Source organism: Amblyraja radiata, chromosome 5 (assembly GCF_010909765.2).
Source record: "Amblyraja radiata isolate CabotCenter1 chromosome 5, sAmbRad1.1.pri, whole genome shotgun sequence".
NCBI classification, from domain to species: Eukaryota; Metazoa; Chordata; class Chondrichthyes; order Rajiformes; family Rajidae; genus Amblyraja; species Amblyraja radiata.
In genome coordinates this window covers 93,633,699-93,647,333 of record NC_045960.1, presented here as the reverse complement: position 1 = coordinate 93,647,333, position 13,635 = coordinate 93,633,699, and the positions used below count along the sequence as shown (strand labels likewise).

The 13,635-nt window shown below is 45.1% G+C and overlaps 1 protein-coding gene across 3 annotated transcripts in view; it reads left to right on the top strand.

Annotated features, from left to right (window-relative positions):
• Positions 1-13,635, top strand: part of eif2ak2 (eukaryotic translation initiation factor 2 alpha kinase 2) — a 162,255-nt gene that overhangs the window by 134,353 nt on the left and 14,267 nt on the right. For 2 of the 3 annotated variants that reach the window (XM_033021791.1, XM_033021788.1), the window contains exons 14-15: positions 9,682-9,716; positions 11,264-11,383. The exons of the other annotated variant lie outside the window; for it this stretch is intronic. In XM_033021791.1, the coding sequence (XP_032877682.1) occupies positions 9,682-9,716; positions 11,264-11,383 (155 nt within the window). The remainder of the gene's footprint in view (positions 1-9,681; positions 9,717-11,263; positions 11,384-13,635) is intronic. 3 annotated transcript variants of the gene reach the window in all.

Genomic DNA, 13,635 nt, shown 5'->3' with positions numbered 1-13,635 from the left:
ATCGACCGAAGACCAAAAAGCTGAAGACTGCGGTGGCTCGGGGTCCTCGTGTCAGCGCATGGTGGGGAGGTTGCTGCTGCTCTCTGCCTCTGCAGGAGTAGGCCATTTGGCCCTTCGACTCAGCACCGCCATTCAATGTGATCATGGCTGATCATCCCCAATCAGTACCCCGTTCCTGCCTTCTCCCCATATCCCCTGACTCCGCTATTTTTAAGAGCCGTATCTAGCTCTCTCTTTAAAGCATCCAGAGAGCCTGCCTCCACCGCCCACTGAGGCAGAGAATTCCACAGACTCACCACTCTCTGTGAGAAAAAGTGTTTCATCATCTCCGTTCTAAATGGCTTACTCCTTATTCTTAAACTGTGGCCCCTGGTTCTGGACTCCCCCAACATCGGGAACATGTTTCCTGCCTCTAGTGTGTCCAAGCCTGTAACAATCTTATATGTTTCAATGAGATCCCCTCTCATCGTTCTAAACTCCAGAGTGTACAAGACCAGCTGCTCCAATCTCTCAGCATATGACTGTCCCACCATCCCGGGAATTTACCTTGTAAACCTACGCTGCACTCCCTCAATAGCAAGAATGTCCTTCCTCAAATTAGGGGACCAAAACTGCACACAATACCCCAGGTGTGGTCTCACTAGGGCTCCGTACAACTGCAGAAGGACCTCTTTGTTCCTATATTCGATTCCTCTTGTAATAAATGCCAACATGCCATTCGCTTTCTTCACTGCCTGCTGTACCTGCATGCTTACTTTCATAGACTGATGTACAAGGACCCCCAGATCCCGTTGTACTTCCCCTTTTCCCAACTTGACGCCATTTAAATGTCCTCTGCCTTCTGCCCTCTGCCCCTGCCCTCTCTTCTTCCCTTCCTCTCTAGCCGCACCTGCGAGTTGGGGGCTATGCGTGGGTAGATAGATAGATAGATAGATAGATAGATAGATAGATAGATAGATAGATAGATAGATAGATAGATAGATAGATAGATAGATAGATAGATAGATAGATAGATAGATAGATAGATAGATAGATAGATAGATAGATAGATAGATAGATAGATAGATAGATAGATAGATAGATAGATAGATAGATAGATAGATAGATAGATAGATAGATAGATAGATAGATAGATAGATAGATAGATAGATAGATAGATAGATAGATAGATAGATAGATAGATAGATAGATAGATAGATAGATAGATAGATAGATAGATATAGATAGATAGATAGATATAGATAGATAGATAGATAGATAGATAGCCTTTATTGTCATTCAGACCGAAGTCTGAACGAAATTTCAGCAGTCATACATACAATACAATAAAAACAACAATAAACACATATTAACATCCACCACAGTGAGTCCACCCAGCATCTCCTCACTGTGATGGAGGCAAAAATCTTAGGTCTGCAGTCTCTTCCCTCCTCTTCTCCCTCTGCACTGAGGCGATACCCCCCGGGCGATGTTACAAATCAGTCCCGCGGCTCAAACACCGCGGCCCGGGGTGGTTGAAGCTGCCGCCCACCAGTCCTGCAGACGCAGCCGCTGGCCCGCGGCCGAACCCCGGACTCAGGCCACCACCGCCAGAACACCGTCCCAGCCACCCTCACGTGAGTACCGTACAGTCTTCAGCCTCGGGCTGGGCCGCCCCGACATGGGCGCCGAACCTCCCCCGGGCCGGGCCGCCCCGACATGGGCGTCGCTTCTTCCTCTGGCCGGGCCGCCCCGACTTAGGCGTCGCTTCTCCCTCTGGCCGGGCTGCCCCGACTTGGGCGTCGCTTCACCCTCTGGCCGGGCTGCCCCGACTTGGGCGCCGCTTCTCCCTCGGGCCGGGCCGCCCCGACATGGGCGCCGAACCTCCTTCGGGCTGCGAGCGCCGCACCTCCCCGAGCTCGGCCGCTCCGACGGGAGCCTCGTTCCAGCCCTGAGCCGGACCGCCCTCACGGGAGCGAGCTCAGGGCGAGTCCTGATGGGCTCTGCCTCCGGAGCCTCGAGGTCGCCAGCTCCATTAGGCCTCAGTGCAGACGGAGGCAGAGAAGGGGAATACGGCAAAAAAGTCGCATTCCCCCGCAGGGAGAGACTGCAAACCCCGTTCCAACCCCCCCCCCCCCCCCCCAAACACAAACTAAGAACCAAAAACTAGACTAACCAAAACGAAATAAACAACACAAAAAACACAAACAAACGGGACTGCCGGTGAGCCGCTGCTGCCAGGGCAGCAGCGGCTCCAGGTTAGGGGATGGGGTAAAATTAGGACTAGTTTAGTTTAGAGATACAGCGGGAAATAGTTCCTTCGGCCGACCGGGTCCGCGCCGACCATCAATCCCTGCACATTAACACTATCTTACACACACTAGGGACAATTTTTAACATTAACCAAGCCAATTTACCTACATACTTGTATGTCTTTGGAGTGTGGGAGCAAACTGAAGATCTCGGAGAAAACCCATGGGAAGAATGTACAAACTCCGTACAGACAGCACCCATAGTCAGGATCGAACCCGGGTCTCTGGTGCTGCAAGTGCTGTAAGGCAGCAACTCTACCGCTGCGCCACAGTGCCACCCTAGTTCTATGGAATTTCCTGGATTGAGTTTGGGGACAGGCACCACCTCATGATTCTGCTACATACACGCAATGTTGTTGTGAAATTAAAGAGATGGATCAGTCGGGGTCTTAACAATGATGGGCGGTTTTAATCGAGTGCACAAAGGAAACACTTTCCCACTGGTTAGTGAGGCAATAAGCAAAGGACTTGTCTTTCAAGAAGATCTAGAGGGGGGAAGAAATGGCAATATCATTTAACGATTAAATAGAAATTAGATTGTTTGTACCATTCTTCAATCTGCAAATAATGCATAAAAGTGTATTTCTCTGATCATGGCAAGTGTTGTGTCAGGGCCAGGGACTACCCAATGGGAAATTGAATTGGGCACAATACTGGGGAAGGATTTAAACGTGGATGTGATGACACATCCACATGAATTTTGTACTAAGATTTTGCTCAAATGTGTGATTTTGTTGCAGTCGCCTGATTGAGTGTGAATGCTTGTCAAATAACAGTGAGCTGAAGAAACAAGCAACTGCAGGCGCTGAAATCTTGAGCTAAACACAAAGTGATGGAGCATCTCAGCATATCAGGCAGCATCTGAGGAGGGAATGGACAGGCAACGTTTTGGGTTAAAACAACTTCTTCGGACTCTTCAGAATGGGAGACTGAAGAAAGATTCCAACCCAGACGTTATCTGTCCATTTCCTTCCTCAGATGCTGCCTGACCTGCTGAGTTCCTCCAGCAGTTTGTTTATCTCAGTGAGCGCCTGTTCCTAAGCAGGAGTTTTGTCAGGGTCTGGGATTGCGGATTCCATGCATACAAAGTGTTTGGTTTAAAGAGTCAATTAAATTTAGATCAGTTTTCAAGTTTGATTAGTTTGTTTACTCGCATATTAATTTTGTTTTTTGTTTTTGTTTCATCTATTTGATTGACCAAGAGATCCAGTGATATGTCTTGGGCATCAGGGAACATGTCAAACAGTTCTTCACAAGGTGGGATCATATTCAAGTAAGTATGTGAAAGTGCGCACAGGTAATTTGTACTTTAATAATAGAAGCATGTAAAATTCTGAACAATTCACTTTGCTCATAGTGTTAATAACTTAGTCGTGTTGGTGATGTTAGGGGTAATGCTTTTATTAGTTTCTTCTTTCATAATTCCCTCAAGAGGATATTCATAGAGGTCAGAGAGGAAACAACCCCTGTAGCCCGCCCAGTCTGCACTGACAATCAAGCAGTGCAATTTCAGTGCAATTTATTAACAATTTATTTAAATGGATAGAATTCATCCCTGACTTGTTTGTAACGGCGTGTGATATGCCTGGAAGAGTTATATCCACTTCAAGTGGGAGTTCTTTGTTACAATCAGAATGGCAATGAACTAATTAAAATATATTCAGTTGCTTTTTTCTCGTTCTCCTAGGGATAGTTCCACTCCTGGGGATACGCCCAAACCCACATCATCTGAACCTTCTACATCCAGCATGGTAAGCTACTAATTCAGCCTGTCGTTAAGCTGGAAAGGGTGCAGAGAGATTTACAAGCATGTTGCCAGGACTCAAGGGGCTGAGCAATAGGAAGAGGTTGAGCAGGCTAGGACTCTTCCACAGATGATGAGGGATGATCTTTTAGAGGTGTATAAAATCATGAGGGGGATTGATAGGGTGAATGCACAGAGTATTTTGCACACCAGCCATCCCTGCAGATTAACACTATCTTACACACACTAGTGCCAATTTTATTTTTACATTTACCAAGCCAATTTACCTGCATACCTGTACGTCCTTGGAGTGTGGGAGGAAACAGAAGATAGAAACATAGAAAATAGCTGCAGGAGTAGGCCATTCGGCCCTTCGAGCCTGCACCGCCATTCGATATGATCATGGCTGACGCGGTCACAGGGAGAACATACAAACTCCGTACAGACAGCGCCCATAGTCAGGATCGAACCCGGGTCTCTGGTGCTGCAAGTGCTGTAAGGCAGCAACTCTACCGCTGCGCCACCGTGCCGCCCTAGTTCTATGGAATTTCCTGGTTTGAGTTTGGGGACAGGCACCACCTCATGATTCAGCTAAATACACGCAATGTTGTTGTGAAATTAAAGAGATGGATCAGTCGGGGTCTTAACAGTGATGGGCGATTTTAATCGAGTGCACAAAGGAAACACTTTCTCACTGGTTAGTGAGGCAAAAAGCAAAGGACTTGTCTTTCAAGATCATCTAGAGAGGGGAAGAAGAGGCAATATCATTTAACGATTAAATAGAAATTAGATTGTTGGTACCTTTCTTCAATCTGCAAATAATGCATAAAAGTGTATTTCTCTGATCATGGCAAATGTTGTGTCAGGGCCAAGTACTACCCAATGGGAAATTGAATTGTGTACAATATTGGGGAAGGATTTAAACATGGGTAAGATGACACATCCTCATGAATTTTGTACTAAGATTTTGCTCAAATGTGTGATTTTGTTGCAGTCGCCTGATTGAGTGTGAATGCTTGTCAAATAACAGTGAGCTGAAGAAACAAGCAACTGCAGGCGCTGAAATCTTGAGCTAAACACAAAGTGATGGAGCATCTCAGCATACCAGGCAGCATCTGAAGAGGGAATGGACAGGCAACGTTTTGGGTTAAAACAACTTCTTCGGACTCTTCAGAATGGGAGACTGAAGAAAGATTCCAACCCAGACGTTATCTGTCCATTTCCTTCCTCAGATGCTGCCTGACCTGCTGAGTTCCTCCAGCAGTTTGTTTATCTCAGTGAGCGCCTGTTCCTAAGCAGGAGTTTTGTCAGGGTCTGGGATTGCGGATTCCATGCATACAAAGTGTTTGGTTTAAAGAGTCAATTAAATTTAGATCAGTTTTCAAGTTTGATTAGTTTGTTTACTCGCATATTAATTTTGTTTTTTGTTTTTGTTTCATCTATTGATTGACCAAGAGCATCCAGTGATATGTCTTGGGCATCAGGGAACATGTCAAACAGTTATTCACAAGAGTGGATCATATTCAAGTAAGTATGTGAAAGTGCGCACAGGTAATTTGTACTTTAATAATAGAAGCATGTAAAATTCTGAACAATTCACTTTGCTCATAGTGTTAATAACTTAGTCGTGTTGGTGATGTTAGGGGTAATGCTTTTATTAGTTTCTTCTTTCATAATTCCCTCAAGAGGATATTCATAGAGGTCAGAGAGGAAACAACCCCTGTAGCCCGCCCAGTCTGCACTGACAATCAAGCAGCCCAATTTCAGTGCAATTTATTAACAATTTATTTAAATGGATAGAATTCATCCCTGACTTGTTTGTAACGGCGTGTGATATGCCTGGAAGAGTTATATCCACTTCAAGTGGGAGTTCTTTGTTACAATCAGAATGGCAATGAACTAATTAAAATATATTCAGTTGCTTTTTTCTCGTTCTCCTAGGGATAGTTCCACTCCTGGGGATACGCTCAAACCCACATCATCTGAACCTTCTACACCCAGCATGGTAAGCTACTAATTCAGCCTGTCGTTAAGCTGGAAAGGGTGCAGAGAGATTTACAAGCATGTTGGCAGGACTCAAGGGGCTGAGCAATAGGAAGAGGTTGAGCAGGCTAGGACTCTTCCACAGATGATGAGGGATGATCTTTTAGAGGTGTATAAAATCATGAGGGGGATTGATAGGGTGAATGCACAGAGTATTTTGCACACCAGCCATCCCTGCAGATTAACACTATCTTACACACACTAGTGCCAATTTTATTTTTACATTTACCAAGCCAATTTACCTGCATACCTGTACGTCTTTGGAGTGTGGGAGGAAACAGAAGATAGAAACATAGAAAATAGCTGCAGGAGTAGGCCATTCGGCCCTTCGAGCCTGCACCGCCATTCGATATGATCATGGCTGATGCGGTCACAGGGAGAACATACAAACTCCGTACAGACAGCGCCCATAGTCAGGATCGAACCCGGGTCTCTGGTGCTGCAAGTGCTGTAAGGCAGCAACTCTACCGCTGCGCCACCGTGCCGCCCTAGTTCTATGGAATTTCCTGGTTTGAGTTTGGGGACAGGCACCACCTCATGATTCAGCTAAATACACGCAATGTTGTTGTGAAATTAAAGAGATGGATCAGTCGGGGTCTTAACAGTGATGGGCGATTTTAATCGAGTGCACAAAGGAAACACTTTCTCACTGGTTAGTGAGGCAATAAGCAAAGGACTTGTCTTTCAAGATCATCTAGAGGGGGGAAGAAGAGGCAATATCATTTAACGATTAAATAGAAATTAGATTGTTGGTACCTTTCTTCAATCTGCAAATAATGCATAAAAGTGTATTTCTCTGATCATGGCAAATGTTGTGTCAGGGCCAAGTACTACCCAATGGGAAATTGAATTGTGTACAATATTGGGGAAGGATTTAAACATGGGTAAGATGACACATCCTCATGAATTTTGTACTAAGATTTTGCTCAAATGTGTGATTTTGTTGCAGTCGCCTGATTGAGTGTGAATGCTTGTCAAATAACAGTGAGCTGAAGAAACAAGCAACTGCAGGCGCTGAAATCTTGAGCTAAACACAAAGTGATGGAGCATCTCAGCATACCAGGCAGCATCTGAAGAGGGAATGGACAGACAACGTTTTGGGTTAAAACAACTTCTTCGGACTCTTCAGAATGGGAGACTGAAGAAAGATTCCAACCCAGACGTTATCTGTCCATTTCCTTCCTCAGATGCTGCCTGACCTGCTGAGTTCCTCCAGCAGTTTGTTTATTTCAGTGAGCGCCTGTTCCTAAGCAAGAGTTTTGTCAGGGTCTGCGATTGCGGATTCCATGCATACAAAGTGTTTGGTTTAAAGAGTCAATTAAATTTAGATCAGTTTTCAAGTTTGATTAGTTTTTTTATTCGCATATTAATTTTGTTTTTTGTTTTTGTTTCATCCATATGATACACCAAGACATCCAGTGATATGTCTTGGGCATCAGGGAACATGTCAAACAGTTATTCACAAGATTGGATTGTATTCAAGTAAGTATGTGAAAGTGTGCACAGGTAATTTGTACTTTAATAATAGAAGCATGTAAAATTCTGAACAATTCACTTTGCTCATAGTGTTAATAACTTAGTCATGTTGGTGATGTTAGGGGTAATGCTTTTATTAGTTTCTTCTTTCATAATTCCCTCAAGAGGATATTCATAGAGGTCAGAGAGGAAACAACCCCTGTGGCCCGCCCAGTCTGCACTGACAATCAAGCAGTGCAATTTCAGTGCAATTTATTAACAATTTATTTAAATGGATAGAATTCATCCCTGACTTGTTTGTAACGGCGTGTGATATGCCTGGAAGAGTTATATCTACTTCAAGTGGGAGTTCTTTGTTACAATCAGAATGGCAATGAACTAATTAAAATATATTCAGTTGCTTTTTTCTCGTTCTCCTAGGGATAGTTCCACTCCTGGCGATAGGCCCAAACCCACATCATCTGAACCTTCTACACCCAGCATGGTAAGCTACTAATTCAGCCTGTCGTTAAGCTGGAAAGGGTGCAGAGAGATTTACAAGCATGTTGCCAGGACTCAAGGGGCTGAGCAATAGGAAGAGGTTGAGCAGGCTAGGACTCTTCCACAGATGATGAGGGATGATCTTTTAGAGGTGTATAAAATCATGAGGGGGATTGATAGGGTGAATGCACAGAGTATTTTGCACACCAGCCATCCCCGCAGATTAACACTATCTTACACACACTAGTGCCAATTTTATTTTTACATTTACCAAGCCAATTTACCTGCATACCTGTACGTCTTTGGAGTGTGGGAGGAAACAGAAGATAGAAACATAGAAAATAGGTGCAGGAGTAGGCCATTCGGCCCTTCGAGCCTGCACCGCCATTCGATATGATCATGGCTGACGCGGTCACAGGGAGAACATACAAACTCCGTAAAGACAGCACCCATAGTCAGGATCGAACCTGGGTCTCTGGTGCTGCAAGTGCTGTAAGGCAGCAACTCTACCGCTGCGCCACCGTGCCGCCCTAGTTCTATGGAATTTCCTGGACTGAGTTTGGGGACAGGCACCACCTCATGATTCTGCTACATACACGCAATGTTGTTGTGAAATTAAAGAGATGGATCAGTCGGGGTCTTAACAATGATGGGCGGTTTTAATCGAGTGCACAGAGGAAACACTTTCTCACTGGTTAGTGAGGCACTAAGGAAGGGGCATGTCTTTCAAGATCATCTAGAGGGGGGAGGAAGTGGCAATATCATTTAACGATTAAATAGAAATTAGATTATTGGTACCTTTCTTCAATCTGCAAATAATACATAAAAGTGTATTTCTCTGATCATGGCAAGTGTTGTGTCAGGGCCAGGTGCTACCCAATGGGAAATTGAATTGGATACAATACTGGGGAAGGATTTAAGCGTGGGTAAGATGACACATCCTCATGATTTTTGTACTAAGATTTTGTTCAATTGTGTAATTTTGTTGCAGTCGCCTGATTGATTGTGAATGCTCGTTTTGGGTCAAGACAACTTCTTCGGACTCTTCAGAATGGGAGCCTGAAGAAAGATCCCAACCCAGAACGTTATCTGTCCATTTCCCTCCTCAGATGCTGCCTGACCTGCTGAGTTCCTCCCGCAGTTTGTTTATCTCAAGTAACCTGTTCCTAAGCAAGATTTTTCTCAGGGTCTGGGATTGCGGATTTCATATGTCGCTTGGGCAATTTGCACCCCAGCGGTATGAACATTGACTTCTCTAATTTCAGGTAGTCCTTGCTTTCTCCTCCCCTTCTCAGCTCTCCCTCAGCCCACTGTCTTCGCCTCTTCCTTTCTGCTTCACCCCCCCCCCCCCCACCCTCACATCAGTCTGAAGAAGGGTCTCGACCCGAAACTTTGCCTATTTCCTTCGCTCCGTAGATTCTGCCTCGTCCGCTGAGTTTCTCCAGCATTTTGGTCTACATCCTAAATTTAATTTACTCTTTAAACCAAACACTTTGTATGCATGGAATCCAATCCCAGACCCTGAGAAAAATCTCGCTTAGGAACAGGCGCTCACTGTTACATGAGATAAACAAGGCATTAAATCAAGAAATGCTTACCTAACAAACTAGAGAAAATTAATAATTTATGCATCTTTCTGATTTACAGGACAATGGACAAGATAAAAAGAGGGGGATGATGAGGTAAGAGACTATATATTTGCACTTCAATATCAGAAACACAGTTCCGCCAACTGGGTTCAATCCTGACCTCTGGTACTGTGTGTGTGGAATTTGCCTGATCCTCTGTGATCGTCCCAGGTGCCCGGTTTCCACCCACATCCCAAAGATGTCCGGATGAATAGGTCAATTGGTCTCTGTAAATTGCCCCTGAATGTGTATAGAGTGTATAGAGATAGCATAGAACTCATTTGAATGGGTGATCAATGACTGGGGTGGACTTGGGCTAAAAAGCCAATTTCTATGCTGTATGTCTCCAAACTCCAAACTCTCTAAACATAGGGGAGTAGTGGACTGAGGAGGATTTGATGGGAATATGGGGAAAGTAAGATGGGACCACTGTAAATGTTTGTGGCAGTCTCACTAGGCAAGGACCTGATTGACTTCATGCCACTATATGTTCCTCAAAGTGCAACAGAAGTTCATAAGTGCTGGTAGCTGAATTGGGCCCTTCGGTCCTCAAGTCTACTCCACCATTCAATCATGGCTGATCTATCTTTCCCTCTCAACCCCATTCACCTCCTTTCTCCCCATAACCCCTTACACCCTTACACATTAATCAAGAATCTGTCAACCTCCGCTTTACAAATATCCACTGACTTGGCCTCCGCAGCCTTCTGTGGCAAAGAATTCCACAGATTCACCACCCTCTAACTACCCCCGCTCCTGGACATTCAAGTTGCCGAACCAAGCCACGATGCAGCCAGTCAGCATGCTCTCTACTGTGCACCTGCAGAAGATCGAGAGAGTCCTCCTTGACAAACCGACTCTCCGTAATCTTCTCAGGAAGTAGAGGTGCTGATGTGCTTTCTTTATAACTGCATCAGTGTGCTGGGACCAGGAAAGATCTTCGGAAATATGCACGCCCAGGAATTTGAAGTTCTTGACCCTTTCACCGTCGTCCCGTTGATATAAACGGAATTGTGGGTCCCTATCCTAGCTCTTCCAAAGTCCACAATCAGTTCCTTGGTTTTGCTGGTGTTGAGGGCCAGGTTATTGTGCTGGCACCATTTGGTCAATCGGTCGATCTCACTTCTATACTCTGACTCATCGCCATCAGTGATTCGTCCTACAACAGTGGTGTCATCGGCGAACTTGATGATGGAGTTCGCACTATGACCGGCTACACAGTCATGAGTATAGAGTGAGTACAGCAGGGGGCTGAGCACGCAGCCTTGAGGTGCTCCCGTGCTGATTGTTATCGAGGAAGACACATTTCCACCAATAATCCTTTATAATTCCCAATTACTTATCTTGGCCAAATGTTTGGTCATTTAGTAAGTCTGAAGAAGGATCCCGACCCAAAATGTCACCTCTCCATGTTCTCCAGAGATGCTGCCTGACCCACCGAGTTACTCCAGCACTTGGTCCTATTAAAGTGTGACTGGGTGCCTTGATGCTTTAACTGTGAGGGTAATGTTGCTGTAAAATGCCTTGCAAGGTTACTTACTGATTTATTTTTGTGTGTTTTTCCCCCGAATGCCCTGATGGATTATCTGAAACATCTGCAGCTTTGATAACTTTACAGATAAAGAAATAATTGGTGAAGGTGGATTTGGCTGTGTATACAAAGCAAAATATACCCTCGATGAAAATTACTATGCTGTAAAGGAGGTTCTTTTCCGGAATGAGTGAGTATATTTTCATTTCTCTTCCTCCCGGTTTAATCCTGATCCAAAAGCTTTTCACTGTACCTCAGTACACTTGACAATAACCTAAACTAAAACTAATATAAAACTGAATCTTCCCTGCTGTCCGTGCGGAGTCTGCATGCTCTCCGCCTGACCACGCGGGTTTCATCCGTGTGCTCCGGCTTCCACATCCTAACGGCATGATGTTCAGTAGGTTAAATGTCCACAGTAAATTACCCCAAGAGAGTTGGTGTGTTGTGGAATCTGGGGCAAACTGATGGGGATGGGAGGAGAGAATAAAGAGGGATTAGTATAAATGCTTGGTTGATAGTAGATGAGTCCAAGGGCGTGTTTACATGTTGCACCATTCTCTGATTTTAAATGTCCACAGAATTTTCTCAAGTGGAAAAAAATAGCTGTTTGTAGGTTTAAGTTTATTATTGTAATGTATACCGAGATACAGAGAAACACTTTGTTTTAGCTCTCAGCATTACAGGGCATCAGTGCCAAAGACAAAGTCCAATGTCCGATAAGGGGTAGAGGTGAATCAGACTGTGCCCTAGTTTATGGTAGGACCGTTAGATAGAAGCCTGATAACAGAGGGGGAAGCATCTGTTCCTGAGTCTGGTGGTGCATGCTTTATATTTCTGTATCTCCTGCCCGATGGGAGTGGGGAGAAGAGGGATTGGCCGGGATGGGACAAATCTTTGATTATGTTGGCTGCTTTATCGTGGCATCATGTAGTGTAGATGGGAGTCAATGGTGAAGAGTGTGGTCTGTGTGGTGGACTGGGCTATATCTACATTTCTCTGCAATGACTAGTCGACTTGTGCTTTCTGCCATTGACTAGATGGAAGATAGACACAAAACGTAAAGCACACGGTATTGGGGGTTCAGTATTGATGTGGATAGAGAACTGGCTGGCAAACAGGAAGCAAAGAGTAGGAGTAAACGGGTCTTTTTCACAATGGCAGGCAGTGACTAGTGGGATACCGCAAGGCTCAGTGCTGGGACCCCAGCTATTTACAAATTATATTAATGATCTGCATGAGGGAATTGAAGGCAACATCTCCAAGTTTGCGGATGACACTAAGCTGGGGGGCAGTGTTAGCTGTGAGGAGGATGCTAGGAGACTGCAAGGTGACTTGGATAGGCTGGGTGAGTGGGCAAATGTTTGGCAGATGCAGTATAATGTGGATAAATGTGAGGTTATCCACTTTGGTGGCAAAAACAGGAAAGCAGACTATTATCTAAATGGTGGCCGATTAGGAAAAGGGGAGATGCAGCGAGACCTGGGTGTCATGGTACACCAGTCATTGAAAGTAGGCATGCAGGTGCAGCAGGCAGTGAAGAAAGCGAATGGTATGTTAGCTTTCATAGCAAAAGGATTTGAGTATAGGAGCAGGGAGGTTCTACTGCAGTTGTACAGGGTCTTGGTGAGACCACGCCTGGAGTATTGCGTACAGTTTTGGTCTCCAAATCTGAGGAAGGACATTATAGCCATAGAGGGAGTGCAGAGAAGGTTCACCAGACTGATTCCTGGGATGTCAGGACTTTCATATGAAGAAAGACTGGATCGACTTGGCTTATACTCGCTAGAATTTAGGAGATTGAGAGGGGATCTTATAGAAACGTACAAAATTCTTATGGGGTTGGACAGACTAGATGCAGGAAGATTGTTCTCGATGTTGGGGAAGTCCAGGACAAGGGGTCACAGCATAAGGATAAGGGGGAAATCCTTTAGGACCGAGATGAGAAGAAACTTTTTCACACAGAGAGTGGTGAATCTCTGGAACTCTCTGCCACAGAGGGTAGTTGAGGCCAGTTCATTGGCTATATTTAAGAGGGAGTTAGATGTGTCCCTTGTGGCTAAAGGGATCAGGGGGTATGGAGAGAAGGCAGGTACGGGATACTGAGTTGGATGATCAGCCATGATCATATTGAATGGTGGTGCAGGCTCAAAGGGCCGAATGGCCTACTCCTGCACCTATTTTCTATGTATCTATGTATGTATCTAAAATGCTGCAGTAACTCAGCGGGACAGACAGCATCCCTGGAGAGAAGGAATTGGTGACGAAATTCGGGAAATACTGGTTGTCTGAGTAATTTTAGGGAAATAAAATAATTTGGGGAAATTTCAGGAAATTTCCCGGCCTGGTAAGTCTTCCCCAACTGCGCATGAGCGGCTCCCGCCCCAACTGCGTACTCACGGATACCGGGCCCACTGAGCACGTGCGGGGAGGCGCGAAGCG